The 22,849-nt window shown below is 51.0% G+C and overlaps 1 protein-coding gene across 1 annotated transcript in view; it reads left to right on the top strand.

The window, feature by feature from the left end:
* Positions 1-22,849, top strand: part of iqsec3b (IQ motif and Sec7 domain ArfGEF 3b) — a 61,064-nt gene that overhangs the window by 6,436 nt on the left and 31,779 nt on the right. Inside the window, 2 exon segments of the mRNA XM_035401960.1 lie at positions 6,836-6,913; positions 21,648-21,873. Of these exon segments, the coding sequence (XP_035257851.1) occupies positions 6,836-6,913; positions 21,648-21,873 (304 nt within the window).

Below are 22,849 nucleotides of genomic sequence, written 5' to 3' on the forward strand. Positions count from 1 at the left end.
GCTGCTCTGTCCTCGTCGCACAGGTGTCGGCTCGTAAAGCACGCGTGACCGAGACGAACGGCAGACCTCCTCCGCCGGGGGGCGGGGGGTGTGAGGCTCTGATGAAGGGTGGCAGGAGACGTCCCGTCTGTTATTTCTGTAGCGCCGCGCCCCGCCGAGGCGCTTCATTTGAGCACCTTTCTGCCCCGTAGCCGTGGGCCTGCGTGCGCCGGGGCCTGAGGGAGACGGGGGAGCTCAGACAGACAGCCGGGAGAAAATGTCTGCCTGTTTGGAACACCAGCGCTCATGCAAACACTGAGCACTGATCACAGAGGATTATGGGAGGAGACAGCTGGGTGTGGGCGTGTGTGTGTGTGTGTGTGTGTGTGTGCTTGTGTGCATGAGTGTATCTATGCGTGTGTGTGTATGCGTGTGTGTATTATCCATGCCAGGGTGCACATCTGTGCCGGGGGGGAGGAAGTGCATCATGGCCCCCGCTCTCGCTCGAGGGAGATAACCCTCCATTCCACGAGCCCCGAGCGTCACCCGATTGGTCGGCTGGCATTGCATCAGCAGGCCCAGAGGCACAGTGGGCGGGGCCCAGGCTCTCTGTGGCTGTTGGATTATCCCAGCGCTGTGAGTATTATGAGCGCTCCAGCCCAAAGGAGAGGAGATAAATATGAGCCTGGTAAGCTCCTGCTCCTGCATTATCCATAAAGAGGCGCAGCGGGGCCAACTATCCCGCCTCAGAGGGGGGGAGAGGATGCCTCTACACCTCCTCCAGACCCCAGTGAGACTCCTCCCCCCAGTGCCTCCTCTTTTCTCCTCCCTTCTCGCTAGCATCCTCTGACACATGACTTTCAAGTGCCGGAAAACTATTTATGGACGACTTTCGTAGAAAACAGCTGATGCCGCCGGGCGCCGTTGGGCTGAGCTCCAGGGATGGGGGGCTCAGAGAGCAGCTTTTTCATCACCGGGGGGAGGGGAGCCATGCTGAATGTCCCCCAATTTCACCCCCCCCCCCCCGCCTGTGTGCCTGTGTATACGGCCTCTGACATCAGGATGCAATAATCAGCACTCACTCCTCCTAAAATGAGGGGCGAGGCCTTCCATGTTAGTCCATGTAGGACCCAGAAGACAGTTTGTGCAGTTTCTGAGAAGATTAGTAAATAATATTGGGTCTACCTGAATGTCTGTCTGTCAGTAATAATATGTTTGAGTTAGTGTCCAGAATGGCGGTGGCCGATGCTACTGTGTCAGCAGCATTACTGTAATGGAACCGCGCCTTGTGTGTGTGTCTCAGCTGTGTGTAGCAATTCCAGCAAATTAACCGTATCGATCGCTCGGTTCAGCGACCACCCTGACCCCGGTCCGTGATTTATCTTCCTCCTTCCTCATTGGAATATCTCTAGGAGACGGCGGGTGGTTATGATTTTAATGACCGGCTCTCACTGTTCTCTCTGTGAATGTCTCTCACCCATGATTTTAGAGGACAGTCAATTCGACCTCTCCTCTCCTAGCATAACATGTGAATAAGCCTGTGGAAGATCTGAGGTGTCTTTCTCTGTGACAGTGGGAGGCATGGAGGGCTTTGAGTAACTGTACCTAAAATGATGGAAATAATGTGTTATTCTAACCAGCTCCAGGCCTGAACTGAAACGGTGAGGTCCGGGTGAAGCATGTCCATCCTTTTGTGCACGTAAGAATGCAATCGTTGTTGTGAATGAATCTGATTTTAAATGGACCAGACAAGGAGAGTCAGAAAGCAAAGCGATGTTCCCCTTATTATATCCTGAAGGCATGCAAACATCTGCGGAATAACTAGATAAAAATATTTTTTCTCTCTCTCTCCCTCGCCACCCCTCGTCCCGCTGTGGGTGAATTATGTGATTGTAATAAATCAATATTACCTTCATTTGATGTCCCACGCTGAAGAGGTGTAAACAATAACAATCCGGTAATTCATTTTTGTTTCCCGCTTCGCCGTGTTTGTGAAACCTGAGAGAGCCAGAGCTGGTCCGCTTTCATCTGCGTTGTACACAAAGCATGAAAGCTGGAGACTACAACTCCCACAGTTCACCTGTGATCAGGAGCGCTCTCACGGTGACAATATTGACTGAAGTGAGACATCAGTGGTGTGCGCTGCGACAGGGTTTTGGATTAAGTCCCAAAAACAAACAGCGTGCGGACGGACGAGTTTACAGATCTGTTTCGCGTTCATTAGAGGCTTAGCCGCAGAGACCAACAGTATCAGAGACAGTCGGAGACGACGTTTCGCGAATCTGCAGCCTCGTCAGGTGGCCAGCCAGCCCGCTGTGCTCTTGATCATGGGCCGTTTGATCACGCTGGAATTGATCGTGATGCCAGTCGCATTAATGCATTAACACCAAAACGACAGGCTGAACCATCGGTGCCGTTGTGTGCAACCCAGCTACAGAGCAGAGCGGTTAAAAAAAAAAAATAGATGGTGCATAAAATGAAGGCAGGGCTGCCAGGTGAGGTGGATGTTCACGGCAGTTTTCCTTCCAGGGTTGGGGTAGCTGAGAGTGGGGAGGTGAGGTTCTGGAACATTGGGAAGGGTCTGGAAGGTTTGGGCCCTGCTGCCTTCCTTTCTGCATAATTGGGCAGTTGAGTAAATGCTGAGGGGGGGTGAGGGGGAGGAGCCTGTGAGAGTGGTGGAATGCGAGGACACGTTTCCTTTCTGTCGGTGCAGGGAGGCGTTTAAATTTAATTTCTGCCCAGTGGTTTCCCTCGAGTGGCTGATCTGATTTATGGTCATAATGTTTTAAACCCTCCTGCCCCACCGCCCATCCCCCCGTCCCCCCGTCCCCCCGTCCCCCATCCCCCCATCCCCCTAGCTCGCACAAACTGTCCTTCATAATCCTGGTTAAGCAAGACCTCAGAAGCCATTATGAGCCTATTGCCTGCCTGGGGCTTCTGAGTCAAAGGAAACCTGCACAGCTCACGGGGCATGGCCAGCTGTGTCACTGTTTCGGGGGCGGGGGGGGGGGGTACAGAGGGTGGGGGGGTGTAATACAGGATGAGCGGCCTTCTTAGACCGCGGTCTCTGAGCTCTGGATAAAGCCCCTCCCCTTACTGAAATGAACTGAAATAATCTGAGGTGTTTGCTGAGCGTTCGCACCGCGGCGTCTGTGCCGCTAAATGACGGCAGCGCGGAAGCCCTCCCGGCGGAAAGTTCCGGATGCGCCGCGTCTCCGTGTCTGTCGGCAGGGCGCGAGGTGCGATGTAAACACGGCTCTGCCGAATTGGGTTTCTCCTCGCAGGAGGAGCACGTGATGGAATACCGCCACATTCCGCTGGCGCTCAGCTGACTGCTGGTGTGAAAAGCATGAATAATATTAAAAAATACCGTGAAATAAGCCAAATGTACCGAAGCATAATGCTAAATGCTAAGGGAAGTGATTAACCTTTCACCTTTAACCTTTCTACACAGCTAGCAGTGTATCTGTCCACACAATGACATTGTGTTTCATATGATTTAAACATGATTGTTTTAGTTTAAATCAGGGGTGGACGGGATGTTTTGGGATTTCATTGTAACCTCTGCTCTTAACTATATTATCAGCACAGTTACTTGCATCATAGAAAATTTTTGATCAATTTATTGGTAAGCTCACAAATGGCAGCTGAAGACCAACATGGTTTCACTGTGGTGTAATCTGTGAGTGAGCTGCCATTGGTGTAAACAACAGCTACGTGCGCTCCAACTCTCCAAGAATGGAAATGCCCTTACCCTGGCTGAGTGCATAAATATTGAGAAATCGTGTTTGTGACTTTTAATTTGTCCAGAGTCTACCTTCCCTATTGCCTGCACTGAGATTGTTGAGATTGAGATTGTTATTGCAGCGAGCAGCATCAGCATAAGGAACATTAATAATAAAGAAATGGCTGGGTTAGAGCCCATGTCTTTTAATGCATCTTTTGGAGGTAGTCCTCGCCCGTTACATCAGTGTGAATGTGAAAGCCCCTCCCACTGAAAGCCATTGATTTAGAAATGGGGTAAAGTGAAGCTAATTTAGCCCGGCGTCCATTAAAGTGAACCCATCGGTACAGTGTGTTCTAGCATAGACGATAAAGGGGTGGCGGTGCCAGCGTTCGTCTCTGTGTAAACGGCAGATTGGGTTCATTTGTGCGGTTAGTTTTCTTGCGGTGAAGTACCGTAAAACCGCACTGGACTGATGCTGGTCTGATGGATTCCAGGTCACGTGGTTTTGCAGCAGTGCTATAATGTTGACAGAGGAGGGGCCTCTCTCTGCTCCTCTCGGTGTCGAGATGTCAAAGCTCTGTGAATCCTCGAAAAGGATGCGTTTAAGAATGGGAAAACCAGCCCTTGCACTACGCGCTGAAGTGCGTCATTCGTCCCACCGTTCCGACCGCGTAACCTCTACGCCCTTTCCTCAGGGCGTCACTGCAGCATTGGCCTCTGGCAGGCAGGCTGTCGGAACAGGAACCTGTGACTTGATACGTTCACATTCTAGAACTTTAAGGTCACATGACGGCCGAGGAAGCCTATGCGCAGCAGTCAGCTGCCAGGCCTCCAGTCGTAAATAAAAACCCCTTCCGGCCTGTCGCTGAGAGGCCACGTGGTTATACAGCATTACTGCAGAGAAACCAACAGACCACAGTCTGTATTCATGCTCTGTGATGATGCTGCTGTGTCTTTTCACTTAATAACTGCAACGTGAATCGTTTTAATGATTAATTATGGCCTCAACCACAGCTGGGAAAAGCAGTGTGTGTATATATGGACCTGTGAGCACTAGCTGCTGGGTTTTGCTGACGGTGTTAGCTCTCTGGAATGAGGGATGATTGGGTCTGCTCAGTGCGGATTGTGGGAATTCAGAAAAGACTTTATTGTTCACAAAGGTATCTGTTGTTTTGAACCAGCGTGCACTATATGTCCAAAAGTATCTGGACACCCCTTGGTCTGGGGCTAATCCACACAGTTTTTTTTTAGAAAATGCTATCAGCGATTTCCTTTGGACTCTGAGCATGAAAGGTGATTTGTGATTTGCAGTCTTTACAATCACTGCTGGGCTCTGTGGAGGGGTTGGAACAAGCCTCGGTTGTCATGGCAACCTCCACCAAGGCTGAAGCAGCAGCCTTAACTCCTCAGCCTCTGAGACCGTAAAAGTGCGCAGCTGAGGCACAGACACACACGCACAGGTTCACACGCAAGTGCGCGCATCCTACAGTTTAACCACACGGAGGCGCTCTAACAGACCTTCGATTTTCTGTCTGAACCTTTAGAATAAAAAATGGCGTGAATTCCGGAATTTAGCAGAAGCACGTGTTTAGAGTGTCTTGCACTTACTCACTGAGAGAGTCTCACCTAACACAGGCTTTCCTGTCAGCTGGTTAATGCAGGATGTTCTCTGTGAGCCGCAAGCTGTCTTTTTAGGAAAGCTTAGACTACTGAAACCGGCGTATCCACCGGTGTGCCCCCCTGGATATGGAGGAGGGCTGCCCTATTGGACAGCCTGTTCCTGAATGTGCATTCCCCTAAACCACATCCGCTCTGTGGCCCTGTCAAGGCCGCCTCCCACAGTGCGCTGGAAGATTTGAAAAGCCTTGAGCAGTCGGCAGCAGTAATAGCGCACCTGTACCTGCTGTACCTGCTGTACCTGCTGTCTCTGCTGTCTCTGCTGTACCTGCTGTACCTGCTGTCCCTGCTGTACCTGCTGTCTCATTCCCAACCTGCTCAGTATGCAGCATTTCTTTCTCTCTGTTTTTCTGTCGTCATAATTACATTGCAGTGCATGCGTTCAGCAGATCGACTTCTGCATTTGTACACAGGATCCATTTATACCGCTGGATATTTATTGATTCAGTTTAGGCTAGGTGGGACAATACGGTACTGTCCTACCTGGGAACTGAACCTGCAACCTTAAGGGGTTACAAGTCCAGTTCCCGAACTGCCAGACTACCTTGCTGCCCCGTCGTCAAGGAGAAAGGCAGCGACGCCAGGCACCGCCCCCCCCCCTAATTTTTGGTTCATCGCCAAACCCCAGCTGTGATGCTTTGCAGATCGAATAAATATCCGTGATGCTCATGCTAACGCAGAAGCTTCCCGCCCAATTCCCTCCTCCTCCTCCTCCTCTTCCTCCGCCTCCTGATTTGGTATTCAGGTATTGCTGTGGCCCTCCTTACATTACCGGCCACTGAAGGCAAGTGGAACCCTGGGAAGACAGGCGTGGTATTGCTGCGCTGCTTAAGAGAAATGCCCTTTCTCCCCGGCCCGCTGACCGCTCTGCGGGCTTTGCTCTGACGTCTGGAAGATTCAGTCATTATGCGCCGCTTTAACCTTGAAGCGGTCCCCGCGCAGGCTAATGCTAATGCGCCGCAGCCCGCGCGGCCATCCACGCATGCAGATCCAGGATTCAGGTGGCTGCCCTCTGGAAAAAGGGGTCGGCACAGTCAGAGGAACGTCGATAATCGTTTCCCCCTCGCTCCCTCGTCAGAAGGCCGCGCCCGTACCTTCAGTTTAACCGCGTCCTGAAAGCGATGAGTGGAAGTTGACATTTTGCTGACCAGGATTTAGCAGAGAATCGTCGCAGTGTAATTATTCACTTCCTGTCCTTCCGCCTCCTGGGGGCAGTGCTCTCTCCTCGGTCACGGTGGTCACTGGAGTTTCCTGCAGGTCATTTTACACTTTTTTGGCTTATCTCAGCCAATTCCAGCTTAATAAATGCTCGGTTAATACTGCAAACTATGAAGGTACAGAGTATAGGATTATTTTCAAATTACAAAAATAACTGAGTCTTAGAATTGGTGGGGTGCATGGTGGGTTGACCATGACAATGCTGAGCCATTTCCCATAATTCCCCTTTCACAGGAACCAGACCGTGCTGCACCAGTTCTGCTGTCCCGCTCCTGACGCACCTGAGGGGGAGTCCTCAAACTGTTCCACCAGGTAAGGGCGCGCTTCCTGGCGCCGGAAACCACCTGGCACTGCGCAGCTCTCCTCGGGTTCCATTCTGATGCGGTTGCTAGGCTCCGGGCAGCTGTCAGTCTTCCCTGTTCATTGTGCCCTTTGTGACATCACACAGCTACACAGGGCAGTGAGCCAATCAGCAGCTGCTGATTGTTATTTACGCGCATGTAGAGCTTCACAAATGGAAGAAGGCGGACATTATGCATCATTTATGTTTCTGGGTGCAGATGTGTTTGCTTTCGTGTGCTTGTGATGAATAATTTCCATTTTATAGAGATAAATCTCTTCAATGTTAATCACATTTGACCCAGTGATCACCCCTGAAATGTTCCATTTCCCCATTCGATAATGTCCCTTTTGAAAAGTATGAAGAAAAATCTGATATTACAATCTCTAAATTAATCAGAACTGTATTCTTCGGCACTGGACACTGGCTCAAACATGACAAATGAGAGCAGTTAGTGTGGATCAAAGGAACAAAATAAAGGCACTCTTGAAATTCTATTAAAACCTGAGTTTCCCTGGCGATGAGACAAATTGGACAAGGCTGCAGCCGTGACTTACTACCCGCTCTGCTGAATAATATTGTCCACCGGTGCGTCGCCGTGAATGCATCCACTGTATTCATTTCAGGTGCTGTAGAGAGCACTCTCCCAACGCTCAGTCTTGATTCTTCGTCTGCCCTAATTTAGTGTGATGTAATCAGTTCCAAACGCGCGCGCGCGTGTGATGAACATCCTGTTCTCAGAGGCGCCGGCCTCGGGTCGCGTCGAACCCGGGTGGATTAATTTATGCTGGAAGCCTCAAAACTGCGCGGGAGAAGAACATCAGTAGCAGTCAGCCCGGCCCTCGCTGCGGTGGCCGCGCGTTTCATTCTTTTAGCGGCAGGAGAAATGCATTTCTATTGACCGGCGGGTTCCCCTGCGGAGATGCGCACAATGCGCCCCCCACAGGCTCTGGCTGAAGAGCTCTCTGACAGCGGTGGCGAAGGATTAGCCAACGCGGGGAGCGACAGGGAGCTAACCCGCTCCCTTTGTGAAGAGGGCAGGCCCGCAGATTGCCTGCTCATGTGATGCATAGCGCCGGGATGGCTGCACCCTGTCCCGTGTAATGGGGGTGAGACCCCAATACCTCGGCAGGTGCAGTCTGTTTATGGCGCCGAATCTAAGAGTTGATTGCCTGCTCCGGCTCTCGGACCTGCCGTGTCCCCTAATCCAATATGGCCTGAGGCTGAGGGCGACTCCTGTCAACTTTTTTTTTGAGACTCGTTTTTCCTTCCCGCCAGCAGCAGCCAGCCCCTCTGTTATGTGGTGGTGTGTTCCCCTGTCTAATCCCATGGATGAGATTTTCATTTGCGGTGTCTGAGCCAGTGTTCGCTGAGCACATTTGATTGATTGAATGCCTGGCATTTGCAAAATACTAAAATGCACCGTGATTTGCGGTCCAGATGGGGACATAGAAAATAGAAAAATATGCAGATATCAAAACAGTTTTTAGTCGACTCGCTCAACGCGATCGTCCCGTTTTGATTGGATGGCGAGGGTTCCGTTAGCTTTCCAGTCGATGCCTCTGCGCTTGGCCAGCGGGACACGCCCAGAGGACGCGGGGAAGGACGAAGCCGTCTGATAACAGGCAGGGCGACGGCCGCCCCAGAGCCAGCCGCCTCAGACGGAGGTCCCGCCGCAGGCTGGGGGCTGGCAGGTGGAGGGTTTTAAACGCAGCTTCTGATCTGAGCGTCGCCAGTTTGTTTGTTTTTCAGAGGTCGGTTTCTAAGGTTACTTACTCACCCCCGCTATACGCCAAGTGACGTCATCCTCCTCTGTCTCTCTCTCTCTTTCTCTCTCTCTCATTCCCTAAGCATAGAGCCATCCAGCCCAGCACTCTCACACTCTGCTACTAACCTCCTGTAACAGCAGCCTCCCTGCTGCAATTAACCCCTGTGTCATAGCACTCTGACACTGCAGTGAGCCACTATTTAAATAACGTTACTTTACGGTAATGTAACATAGCATTTAAATATGATATTCATGTTCACAGTGTCAATACTTTGCTATGCATTAGCGCTTGTGAAAGCTTTGACCAAGTGTAATAAATTTGTGAACAGGATCTGTCAGATGCGTCCCAGTCAAATGACTGGAACTCGCTGAGCCGGCAGAAAGATCGCTCTGTGCTCCTGACGTGCACTGATTAAAGTGTGGTTTGAACCACAGTGTGTATTTAAGCGTTTAAAAAAGCGCAGGGCTATTTTAGTTTTAAAGCCTGCTCTACGATGCGTCCTGCCACTGGAAATGGCTGTGGACCACAAAAAGCAGAGAGATTGAGTTCCTTGTGGAATGGAAAAAGGATATTATCACTGTGAACTGTGGGTCCAGATTAAACAAATCTTTGGCCCTTTTTGTGTGCTGTTAATAATTACTTCAGCCAGCCAAGTCCACACACACCATTCACTGAGCCCTGGAGTGGTTTCCGATAGGATAGAAAATGTGCGTTTGGCCTACTCTGATCTGTCTTGCGCGTGATGAACTCTCTCTCACACACACATGCGCACACACACACACACACACACACACACACACACACACACACACACACACTCTCACGGACACACAAAATAAATAGCCTGTAATCAGATATCTCCGTCCTTATGGAGGGACGTCTGTGTTGCACGTCTCTCCATTTCACTCGGTCTCAGTCTTATTTTCTGAAACGGATGGAATTATGCATCCCCTCGGTTCATTATGAGGTTCACACTGCGGCTAATCCTTCAGCGCTGGCTGTTTAACACTCAGTGTGCTCAGTGTAAATAAAGGAGCCGGAGTGTGAATCAGCGAATGGCTGCAAGCACATGGTGATAGCTTTCTGTTGAGCCCTCACACACACACACACACACACATATACACGCGCGCACACACATACACACACACACACACACACACAGGCTCCAAAGACGGCTCGGTGTGAATTAGCTGTTTGGTGTGATGTGTGAAAGTGTCGCTATCTCTGCATGTCTTATCTGTCTGTCGCTATTGGTCCGTTGGGTTCCGTGTGGGCGGAGCTCTGATGCCGACAGTGCGATGCTCAGTGTGTGTGTGGCGCAGGGGGGGCAATGCTTAACCTTCGCTACAGTCCCCAGTGTTGTTCTCCTTCATCCCCTGTGCTGTGCACCGTAAAATGTTCAGTGTTGACTCAACTCTCACAGAGTGCACGTGCTCCCTATGGGACTCATATCAACTCTGTTAGAGTTGACTTAAAACTGGATGTGTTACTGTGTATGTAAAGCCCAGGGTTTCCTGTGCATGTCCATTTCATATAGCCTGCACACACGCGTGCACTCACCCTACAGGACGAGGCAAATGGACTATGTCTCCATGTGTGTGTTTTAATCTGCTGCATCGCTGCTCTGCTCGGAGCACAGAGCACTGTGTGAGTACGTGGTGAAAGAGTGCTTGTGTGTGTGCAGCAATGTCCGTCAGTCTTTTTCAGCCCGGTCAGCCAAAGGTCAGGCAAAGGTCACACCCTCCTGCCCTCCTGCCTTCGGGCTCGCGTTCGGTAGTGAGAATCGCAGCGCTCTCTCGGTCCCGCTAGCTTTCAGAAAGCCGTCCTTCGCCACGCCGTGCGTTGCTTAACGGGCCCTGTGCTCCCTGTGTGTGTTCCTGCCGGGTGGTCGGGCACAGCGGGGTCTCTGCTGGGGCTCAGCTTCACAGCTCAGCTTGAGACAACACAAACAAACAAACAAACAAAAAAAAAAACCCACAAAAGACGTGACATTTGTTTTCCGACCCGAAGGATGTTCCTCTGTTTTGTGCCCGGAGTCGGCGTGCTTGTAGAGGGTAGGGGAACAACTGTTGCTGGAATAATAGCTGTCACCGCTGCTGTGAAAGTGAGCGGTACATTCCTGTCTTGTACAAAGTGAGACGCTTCGGAAGAAAGAAACAACTGGGCCTCTGCGTCGTCCCCGCTGTAGACATTGGAGACGGCAGGTGGTCCCGGCAGCTGAGCAGAAACTCATTTTAACTGGACACAGAGCGACGATTCGCCGCTGAATCCGATTCGCCTCGGTGCTTCTGGGACGCGGCCGCGCCGTTTCATTTCCTTTACAGGAGGCCCACGCGGGAACACACATCACACTTACAGTGTGTGAGGGCGCTTCAGCAAAATGGCGGCCCGGCTCCTCACCCCGATGACCGCAAAACTGTGGGGCCACAGGGTGTGAACTTTCATTTGGAAATATAAAAATGGTGTCCGGCTTCTGCTGGTCCCCAGCAGGGATAAGAGTTTGTTAGAGAGTAGTCGCACTAAATAAATATCCAGGCCAGAAATTCAGAAATGTTACAATAAGACTAGCACTGTTACTGGAGAGAGAAGGAATGAGATCCCATACTGAGACTCTCAGCCACCGTGAGCAGGGGACTGGCCATTATCTTGACACTCACTGTGAGATTGCGCTGGTGTGACATCTATTCAGTCTCTGCCAATGTAGAAATCCAAGTCTGAAGGGCCAGAAATTAGCATTGTATTTTGGCAGTGTTGACCTCACACTCCTGCAGATGTGCTGGAGACCGTGTCACCTGTAGTGATATTGGCGCATTAGCCAAATCTGAAAGCAGGGCCCGGGCGGTGAAATAGATTTGAGGAGTATTGGGGCTGACAGCGGGGTAATGAGCTCCTGTGGGAATGGGGGGGGGGGGGGGGGGTCATCCCTGCTGGTGAGGCTCGGTGAGAGCCAGGGGCTGAGAGTCGGTGCGGTCCTGCCGTGCCGTACCGGAGGGGGCGGGGGCGGGGGCGGGGGCGGGGGGGGGACCGGGGGGTCGGGGGCGGGCCGGGGGGGGGACCGGAGGGGTCGGGGGCAGGGCAGGGGGAGACCGGGGGGGTCGGGGGCGGGCCGGGGGGGGCGGGGGCGGGCCGGGGGCGGGCCGGGGGTGGACCGGGCGGGGACCGGGGGGGTCGGGGGCGGGCCGGGGGGGGGGGGCCCGGAGGGGTCGGGGGTGAACCGGGCGGGGGCCGGGGGGGGTCGGGGGTGGGCCGGGGGGGGGGACCGGGGGGGTCGGGGGCGGGCCGGGGGGGGGGGGGCCCGGAGGGGTCGGGGGTGAACCGGGCGGGGGCCGGGGGGGTCGGGGGTGGGCCGGGGGGGGACCGGGCAGAGCCATCCTGGGGTGAACCGGGCTGCTCTGTATGAGCATGTTGGACATTATAATAATCATTCTTTGGAACATGGGAAAGGCCTTTTATTATGTGTTTTCTATAAAAGTGTGCCTTGGTTTGTCTTCTCTTTGTATTACGCACCAAAGAGCACCTTCTATCATTATTTGTTGATGTTTTTATACAGCGTACCCTAGTAGCCCTACTTTCTATATATTTCATTTAGTCTAGGGCTGTCTGGCTAGGTGGAAGTGGACTGGTGTGTGAGGATTTAATATGTGTGGGACTTCACTGGGGTTGTTTACTGCTGAGTCAGCAGCTGCTGCTGTATGATGCTCTTTATATACTGTGCTGCTTATTCTACTGTGTGCTACATGTTGAGGCTGAGTTTATTTTGTGTGCAGTCTCTCTCTCTCTCACACACACACACACAGTAATGTGGTAGCTTGTCTCTGTGTGTGTTTGCAGTGAGCAATTGCTGAGGATGAAAAATGCTGGCCTTTTTTATGTTGTGAAAATGGCCCTGTGTCTTTGCCTCCAAGGCTGTATGTCTCTGTCTGTGTCTGTGTTTGTATCCTTGCCCACGTCTGTGTGTTTGTGTTCATGAGCAGATCTCTGGCGTGGCGTTTATACAGTAGCGCTCATTAATCACCGTTAGCGTCCTGTTGTCATGGGGGGGGCGGGGGGGGGGGGGCGGTGTGGTGCGATGTCCAGCCTCTTTGTTTCTCCCTCCTCTCATCTCTTTTTCTTCCCTTTCTCATTTCGCAGTGAGTTACTGCAGCTCTGTGCTCAAGTACAAACGCCTCCTCCTGTCTCTGTTTCTCCATCGCGCCGACCGGAAATGAAACCTGAGAAACCCGAGAACTTACGTTGCTAACACTTTAAAATATATTTATTTTGTTAACAACTGCATCGATATATTTTGTCATTTTCCCAAAAATAAAACCGCTGACCTGCCATAAACACTCTCGCCAAAATTTAAAAAGCTTTGATATAAAAGATACATTTCTGTCTCATTTAATGAGGGGCACTTTTTCCATTACCAATGCAAATACCCACTCTCTGTTTGTCTGTCTGCTATCGTTTATACCCAATCTAATTACAATGGAAATGACATCGTCCTTCATGAATACAGATGAGGAATGCAATAAAAAAATGTGCTTAATGTTTCTGTTGTTGAGGAGTTGCTGAAATCATCCTCGGCCTTGGCAGTTGGATCACGGATCTCCTTGACCTTACGGCAGGCTGGCTTCGATGTTTGCCATCAAACAGATGAGTGCACGTGCTGATGCCCAGTTTTAATTTCATTTGACATCATTTAATTTAGGAATCCTTGAGACGTTCGGGACTCCGGTTCTGGAGGGGTGGTGCGGTGATGCGTCTGCCGGTTACGCGCAGGCATTTCTCCAGAGCCGTCAGACCGTGTTTCACACACACACACACACACACACACACACACACACACACACACACACACACACACACACACACACACACACACACACACACACACACACACACACACACACACACACACACACACACACACACACACACACACACACACACACACACACACACACACACACACACACACACACACACACACACACGCACGCACGCACGCACGCTCTGGTGAGTTTGTGCGCGGAGCTGTAAAAATAGCCTTACCTGGGGAGCGCACGTGGTCCTGACGCACGGCTCAGTGGGCCGTGAAGGTACAGAGCGACCCGGCAGAACCGGCGCCGGCCAGACCCCGAACAGAACTCACACAAGCGCTTTTATTTTGAAATAAAGCAGGCCAGACCCCTGCATAACTCAGACAAGGACTTTTATTTTGAGAAAAACCAGAACCCTACAGAGCTGAGACAAGGGCTTTTATTTAGAAAAAACACAGACCCATACACTGCTGATACAAGGACTTTTATTTTGAAAGAAAGCTGTAACAGGAAGTGCTGTGTTAATCATGCTGTGGAGGGAGTCGGGTGGGGTGGGGGTGCTGTTGCCATGCTGGAGGCTCAGTGCGCTCCCTGGCACTTTCCTGAATAAAAGCCCAACAGGTAGGGTGGTTGCGTAAGAGGATTAGAGACCTGAATACAGAGTGCAGAGAAATGAAATGAAATGAAAAGTGGGATTTTAGATACGGTAAAGCTTCCATTATTCATGCGCTCCTCACTTCCGAGCTATTTTTCAGCCTTTCATGTATTTTTACTTACCGAGCGGCGGAAAAATAACTTTGTTCAGGAGGTGACATCCATCTCTCTGGGTGCTTTGAATGTGTAAAGAGGTGAGAGGGAGAGCCTTTCTGTCTGAAAACATTATAGTGGCTCACTGCACAGGGCCACAGACAGGCTTTCATTTCCAGCAGGATGATATTGTGCACTCCACTCTGTCTACCAGACAGACCGTTTGTAATGTTGCGTTTTCTGAATTTTGTATTTTCTGGGGTGGTGGGGGGGAATCAGTTGTCCTACCGACTTCTTCGATGAGCTCTTCTTCAGTGAGGTCTTCCTCAGTGAGCTCTTCAGTGAGGGCTCATGGCAGCAGGGTCACAAGCTGCCATTAAGTTGAATAGAGCATTCACAAGTCGCAGCTTTGAAAGCAATCTTTTTTCTTTTTTCTTTTTTCTTTTTTCTTTTTTTTTGTCGTGGTGAAAATTTGATTTCTGATCCATGTCCCACGAATACCAATTCATATCTTTTGATTATAGTTTCCTGAAATTCCCCCCCTGACTTTAGGGCTTTTGAATCCTTTTATGATTTCATAATCCGGTTACTATGACAACATTACAAGAGAAGGCTTTCTCTTAGAGAGACTGTGTGCAGGTGCAACATAAAAGATTCTTTTTTTTTTTTGTACTTTGAAGCGGATATGAGACAAATCCTACACAGCTCTTAGCATTCTTGTCTTCAAGGTGTGGAAAACTGTTGTGACCCCCCCCCCCCACCCTGCCAAACACAATAAATCATAGAGGATGTTCTGCTTTTGAGACCCAGGAAAGTCCAAACCAAATCCCATACTGTAAGTAAAGTTTTGAAAGTGTTTTTTTTTTCTTTACGAAAATAACTCCATGGGGAAAGTAGCAAGTCCGTGGAAAACCCTTTGGACATATTGGAATAAGGTACTGTCCACCTGCCAGGCAATTTCTGTCCTTTGAGAATGACTTTTGTCAGGCTCCAGATGCATCAGTGCCTTTGGACAATGAGTTTTGTTTGGTTAGATTGAGTTTCCTTTTATTGGTGAACCACCGGCGAGATGTGCTTGTCACATTGCATTACACGGTCCTGTGTGCCTTCAAACAGACAGTAAGATGACACTCAGTGATTTGCTTGCTTCCCATCTGTCTAGTTTTAAAAAAGTTAAATAGGAAGCCGTTTTTAAAATCTTTTTTTGGTTTGTTTGTTTCAAGCAGACCTGGGTCAAATCCTTTTCTGTGCTCTATTGATCTTGCCTGGTGTAATTAAGCCTGCCAATAGGACTAGAAGGTGGGGTTTGCACTTTCTGAGAGTAATTAATTGGTTCCAATACACCAGACAAGATCAGTAAAGTGTAGAAAACTATTTGAATCTAAAACAATTTTGTATTTGTCTGTGGAGATGTCCTTCTGTGTTGTGTGGGGCTGCTCTCCAGAGCTGACGCGACCTTCTGGGGACAAGCCGCTGACGGGGGAGGGGGTGCGACGCCATTTTATATTTTATAATTTATCATCCGTGTCCAGACCTCGTCCCCCCCCCCCGGCTGAGCTGAGAGGAAGGCCGACGCCCGCCTCCTGAAGGGCGGTGTGTGAGCGCGTGAAAGTCACAATCATCTAATGTGGGCCTCGTAAAAAATAAAAAAACATCGTAAACCTGCTCTGGAGTTTGACTGAAAACATTAGCGCAGCTCTGCTGTTTAGTTGGTGCCTGTCCTCTAGGGGGCGCTTAATGCAGTTTTGCCCAGTGTGGTAGGAAAAGCCTTTGACTCCTATGGTGTTGGGAAATCTAGGTGCCATCCTTGAACAATGGCTGTGACCTCTCTCCATTCTGCTTCCTCATTGGCTGAAGGGATTTCTGCTCTGATTGGGTGCCCCATCCTGACCCTAAGCATGGTTATGTGAAGGGCCGTTATCATTCCCAAAGCCATGTAGAACTCTGCCATACAGTCCTGTTCCGGCCTAAATATGTCCCTCGTTCCTGGGGGAGGAGCCAGGGCCGTACAGGAATAAACGGGTTTGCGGCTTTAAGTGGTGTTAATTTCTCAGGGCTGTGATCACACGCTGCCTGTGCTGATTGCTGCAGACTGACAGATAAAACGCTCTCTCTCTCTCTCCCTCTCTCTCCCTTCGGCACGCGGGCTTTGGCCGCACAGTCGGCTGGCTGCTTCTTTCCCCGCTGCTTCACTGAGCGCAGCTTCAAGTCTGTCCCTCGGGGAAATTTGAGCACCTCCACCTGAAAGGATCCTGAAGAGGACGGAGTCGTGTCATTTAGTTTAGACCGAGTGTTACAGTCGTGTGGTATCGGTCAGTTAGGAGCGCTGTGCTGCACTTTCTAACTGCTCCTCTTGCTCTCGACTTAAAATGTCTGTGGTTTGTAAAAGAAAGTTTCTAGAATGAATCCAAAGCGGTGTATCTGAGCGCCCTTCCGCCGGTGGGACCAAGGGGACGGGGCTGTTCCCCTGCCTGTAATTAAACAGCGGGAGTCCTCCCAGCTCCACGGGAGAGGGAAACCGCACCGGCACCAGGGCCGAGTCCCAGCAGTGTAATTAAAACCAGGGAGGCGAGGACGCTCGCGCGCTACTGTAGCCCCAGAGCTGGCGGGTGTGAGTGTGTCATACTCACCAGCTTCATTCAGGAAATGACCCCGGAGCACAAAGTCCTCTGTTATGACTCCACAGAACCCACTTCTTTCTTTTAACTTTTCTTTTTCACTACTTTTTTCCTTCCTTTGTTATTACCTTTTTTTATCCCCCTTTTGGAATTTGCCAGACCTTAATGCTGACAGGTAAAAAGCTAACACCAGCAGTGACTGGATATTCCCTCTGTGATTGGAGGAGAGCCTCTCTTTTTCTTTTTTTTTTTCTTCCAGTAGTGTGACATCACAGTTGTCTTAGAATGCTGTGACATCACAGTAGTCTCAGAATGCTGTGAGGATGCATGCAGACATGAAGGTGTTTCCCCCCACACGTTCCTGCCCGTGCGGTTAAAGGTGTTTTGCACGGGGCGGTTCGCTGTCAGGCTGCGGTGTCGTGGTGCGCCGCCGTGAAACGAGCGAGGGTTCGAGCGCGACCCGTTTGTTTGGGCGCTGAAGTGGGACAGATTGAGCAGACCGGCGGAACCGCTCGCTGCGCTAAGTGGCATCTCGTAGCAGCAGAGCGGTTTATTGCCGGTTGCTGCTGCACTCTGTGCTAATTTGTGCGGTGTCAATGCTGAGCCTTCAGAGTTGCGTAACCACCTCCCCCACCCACCCCCACCCCCATCCCCACCATGTGTCGTGTTATACCCTCCGCTTCCAGCCAGAACCTGGAGTCTGGGGCCTGAGTGTGTGAGGAGGCTCTGAGCTGAGGTGTGCTGCGTAGGGGAGTAGCGTAGCTGCACTTCGTATCTGCAGTATCGTGGTCCCTTTGTAGAAACGCGCTTTCCTCTCCTTTCCGCGACACAGAATGATGTAATGATGTGAGTGCAGTGTGGAGGTCCTCACGCTTTGGGAGAGAAGTCCTCTCACGCACCTAATGAGGACGTTTTGCGAATCGCCGTGCAGCTGCGCCTTGGCTCTTTTCCCCCCTTTGTGTTCCCAACATAACATCACATTCAGCACAAAGTCACTGTGCCCCGCATCGCTGTTTTTAAAACCCACTCCGGCGTTTCTGCCGGGGCCTGGGAATCCATTCCATGCATATTACCCGCATGACCTGCCGAGAAAAAGCTTAAATGTGCAGAATCCACACCCCCCCACTACCCCGGGACCTTGTGTTCTGCTCGATGAACTGATTAATGGTCTCTCGGCTAACTCTGCGGCTGTGCGGACGTGAGAACGATACTGGAACCGCACAATGTTGTTGTAGGTCCTGTGAATTCTGTTGTGGGCAGAGAGCAAGACTGTTAAATTACATTAAGGGAGGCCAAATGAGAAACATCTGCTCGGGCGGCAGCGATTAATTCTCATAGACGGAGAGGCAGGGCGCAGGTTTGGAGAAGGCAGCATAAGATTCGTACATCTGTCGACAGTTGCGTTGCCAAGGTTACAGCTCAACCGCGTGAGAGACACTGCGGTTGCACACCTCAGGAACGCAGTGGAGCCTTTAACCCTTTATGGTGTGAGATCACCAAAATGTGATTAGAATGCCCCCCCCCTCCCTCCCCCTCCCCACGGGGGACCCTGCCCGGATGACGGGCAGCCCGGGGCAGAGCTCGGGGAACGCAGTGGAGCCTTTAACCCTTTATGGTGGGAGATCACCAAAATGTGATTAGAATGCCCCCCCCCTCCCTCCCCCTCCCCACGGGGGACCCTGCCCAGATGACGGACAGCCCGGGGCAGAGCTCGGGGAACGCAGTGCGAGACTAGCAGCAAAAAGGATTAGGGAGACACAAAGCGCACAGACGCCGCAGCACAATGGCAAATCAGCAGTGAATACCAACCAGCTTAATTGTTCTGACCTCCGCTTGTAACCGTGTCCAAGCGGGGCAGCTCAGACTTAACCTGCCGGCCGATTGGTCGGCTTGCACGGTGGCGGTAATCGCGGGCTCATTAGGCCTCCGTACGTTACAAATGGTGAAACCGGCTGACTCTAATTGGCTGATTATTTAAGCCGTCTTCAGGTTGGCTCTGTGTAAAGCCTGCTGATGGGCATTCTGAGATTTCTATTGTGTCTTAAGAGGTTTGGGATTTTTAAAGCTGGCAAGCGTACTTCAGTGCACTTCAAGGAATAATTATCTGTAGTTTTCTTCTCTCTCTGTGTTATAAATCGAGCCTTTGTTGCCTGCTGAAAAACCAGTATTCTTTTTTGGGCATTGAAATACAATTCCCATGCACCATTTCACTGACATATCCATATTCATGCTTTGCAATGAAGTGTTGGAACTTGAGGCACCAAAATGGCTGTTGTCCTGGCCAGGAGAGAGGTGGACTGTTGAGTGATGTTTCATTAAAAATGAACATTCGCAGTTATGACATTAACACAGCTGAAGCTTTTCTAGGTACACAAAATAAATTACTTAAAATCACGATAAAACAATGTGTCAGAACAGCTAGAACAAAAAGTTTTAAAAAAACAGGGATTCCCCGGGCTATTTAACTGCGAAGCCCAATGCAGCCTGCCGCTCATTGAATTATAAAATACGTGTTGGAATCAGTGTCCTTTTGCAACGCGCTTCACTGGGGGTCGCATGTTTACTGTTATAACTGCATGCTGTTTGAGCTTCTCTGTGCGCAAGCATCTCTCTGTTATCTGTGCCTTGTTTGTCCCTGTAAACCTGTTTCCAGTGGGCTGGGACCCACACGCACAGCGTTGGCCTGTTCGTTCTGTGTTCGTCTCTTACGTCACTGTCTTTTTGAGGACTTAGGCAACTTACGTCATCTGTCAGTCTTCTGATGTAATAACAGAAAAAAAGGAACTTGATAGTTATCTTCATCATGCTGTATTCAAACAACCTCTCTACTTAGCTATCAATCACAGCTGCATCCAGGTAATTGGCCAGTTGATTGGCAAGAATTCTGCTTGCACTGAATGAAAGCAGCATTGACATTTATTTATGAGTCCATGTTACGGCTAAAAGCTTGATTGAATCTCGGCCATGGAATCCGAAGTTCTGGGAAGTTAAAACTACAGCTGAGTTTCTGAAGAAACGCGTGCACACACACACACACACACACACACACACACACACACACACACACACACGTGCAAAGCTTAAACTGTACTGTGAGCTATTTTGCGGAATGAGACGAGATGCTGGTGATGTTGCTTTGCTGGCTCGGTGCACTGCTCTGTGCACGGCGTGGCTTGTGTGACTGTGGAGCTACTGTGTGTGTGTGTGTGTGTGTGTGTGTGTGTGTGTGTGTGCGCGTGCGTGCGTGCTCGTTCGTGGTTTCTGTCCTGCTTTCTCAGAACTGCGTTTGCTTCATGTTGTGTGTTTACTCTGTGCTCTCCCATGCACTCGCTGCTGCATTGTCTTTGCTTCTGTGTCCCTGGAAGAAAACTTATAGAACCAAACTGAGCAGTGAGCAATATTTAACCTTGCATACAATGGACAGCACATGTCTGGATGTGATAACAATACAGACAATGTTCAGAGATGTGAGAACTTTAATATTGTAGGATGATTTTTGCTTCGTCATCTAACTAATGATGGGCGCTTGTAGGGAGAAGTTAGCAGGAGCTGCAGCAGCTGGGTTTTGTGTTCGGCATTAAATTTTCATCATCAGTCTAAACCTGGACCGTTTGAAAGAGATTGTTGTTTACATAATGCAGCGGTCGGCCAAATTCATTTCAGTGCAGGAAGGCTTGTGGCAGCGAGTGCGGTGCTGCTGTGTGTCGGTGCTGCTGTGTGTCGGTGCTGCTATGTGTCGGTGCTGCGGTGCTGCTGTGTGTCGGTGCTGCGATGTGTCGGTGCTGCGGTGTGTCGGTCTGTCGTGGAGTCTGTTGTGTCCGTCCGTCCGTCTGTCTGTCTGAGCTTCCGTGTGGGTCACCATCGCATCGAAACCGCCGTGGCGGTGACGTCAGGGTCGGGTGCGGAAAGCACAGGCCAGAGCGGCTCCTAAAAGAGGGGCGGGGAGTCTCAGGGGACCGCCGGCGTGGTGAAGGCTCTGTCCCTAACACACGCCTGTGTCACCTCACACGGCAGTCTCCACGGCCAAATCCTGTCTGCTGTTGCCGTGTGAACGCTTCCTGTCCGAAAAAGCCTGGAGTTATAATTACCCTGTTGTATTTACAGGGCCCCCCCCCCAAACAGAGCAGGGCTCTGCCTGATTGCAAACACACCACATACCAGCCACACAACGTTGCATTTAGGCGATTACCTGACACTCTTCATACAACTTGATATTTACTAAAGCAATTTAGGTTAAATATCTTGCTGAACAGTGCAAACAGTAGTGCTCTACTGTAGTGAGTCATTCCTAAACCATTGTACTATACCGCTGCCGTAGTATACTGTACTATACTGTCATGCACACACGGCCGTTGTGTACAATACCACTGCCGTACCAGACTGTACTATACTCACACACCTCTTGTGTGTGTACTATACCGCCACCGCTCTATACTGTACTATACCGCCATACTATACACACATGGCCATTGTGTACGATACCACTGCCGTACTATACTGTACTATATTCACACAGCTCTTGTGTGTGTACTATACTGCCACCGCTCTATACTGTACTATACCGCCATACTATACACACATGGCCATTGTGTACGATACCACTGCCGTACTATACTGTACTATACTCACACAGCCTTTGTGTGTGTACTATACCACCACGGTACTATACTGTACTATGATGCCGTACTATACACACACAGCCCTTGTGAGTATGGCAGCGGGGAGAGGTTGAAGGATGCAGCCTCACTCTGCGTTTTCTCCTTTCCACAGTGACGCCCAGCAGCCTGGGTTCGAGGGGAACGCACAGGATGCAGTGGAGGAGGATGAGGATGATGAGGAGGAGGAGGAGGAGGTGGAGGAGGAAGGGGCGGGGGCCCGGGGGGGCGCGGGGCAGAAAGCCAGCCTGCACCACACCGCCTCTCCCGTGAGAGCAGAGAGGAGAGAGGGGCCCGCCACCTCCGACTACGAGCGCGCGCTCGACCTCAAAAACAAGCAGGTAGGGGGCGCTGCCGCGGAGCCAAAAACACACCCAGTCCTAAGCCGTCGGGGTGCGCAGCCGTCCTGCCTGTTTTGAGGGGGGAGAAAATTTAAAGATGGCGATGAGGCTTGTTGGCGCTTCGCAAGTGGTGCAGATGTGTGCTGGGAGGAGGCAGGCTGAGGGGCAGCGTGTGTTCGCACTGGTCCCATTCCGGCTCTAATGAAACCGCCCCGTAGACAGCAGGCATGGTGGAGACGTTTCAGTGTCCATTTTGGCTCTAATGAAACCGCCCCGTAGACAGCAGGCATGGTGGAGACGTTTCAGTGTCCATTTTGGCTCTAATGAAACTGCCCCGTAGACAGCAGGCATGGTGGAGACGTTTTGGTGTCCATTCCGGCTCTAATGAAAACGCCCCATAGACAGAAGGCATAGTGGAGAAGTTTCGGTGTCCATTTTGGCTCATTAAGCCTTTTACTGCTGTGTACCTGCTCCTCAGAGTCACTGCAAATGTCAGGCGTAGCTGTGGTCATAGTTGGGCTCGCTGGCTGAGGTCTGTTTTTGTGGCCGGGTTTTTTAAACGGGGGTTGTCCTTTTGGGTGTTGCGTTAGTTCCCATCCCCGTCCCCATGTGGGCCATTCTGAAAAAAGGGGGTCGGGGGGCTTTGCGAAGGAGCGCCCTCTCTCCTCCTCCGTGCATCGCGTTCCCTCTCCCGCCCGCGGCTCGGAGCTGCCCGCTCTGCTCGCCCGGGGACCCCAGCTCATGCAGCATTGAGCTTTGCGGATGGGAGAGAAAAACGGCTCCTTTCTTGTTAATGTGGTGGAGGAGCACCCTGCAGGATTCTCCCAGGTTTACTGATAGAGAAATCTCTGCCTGATACCGCCTGCTGCCGCCTGTCCACTGGGGCTTTTACTGTGACAGGAGTCCGGTCTGTGGGGTCTCATCCTCATCAGCGTTCAGACTGTGCCACAGCCCGGAGTCGAGCCTGCAGCCTCCA

This window comes from Anguilla anguilla, chromosome 19 (genome assembly GCF_013347855.1).
Source record: "Anguilla anguilla isolate fAngAng1 chromosome 19, fAngAng1.pri, whole genome shotgun sequence".
Classification (NCBI taxonomy): Eukaryota; Metazoa; Chordata; class Actinopteri; order Anguilliformes; family Anguillidae; genus Anguilla; species Anguilla anguilla.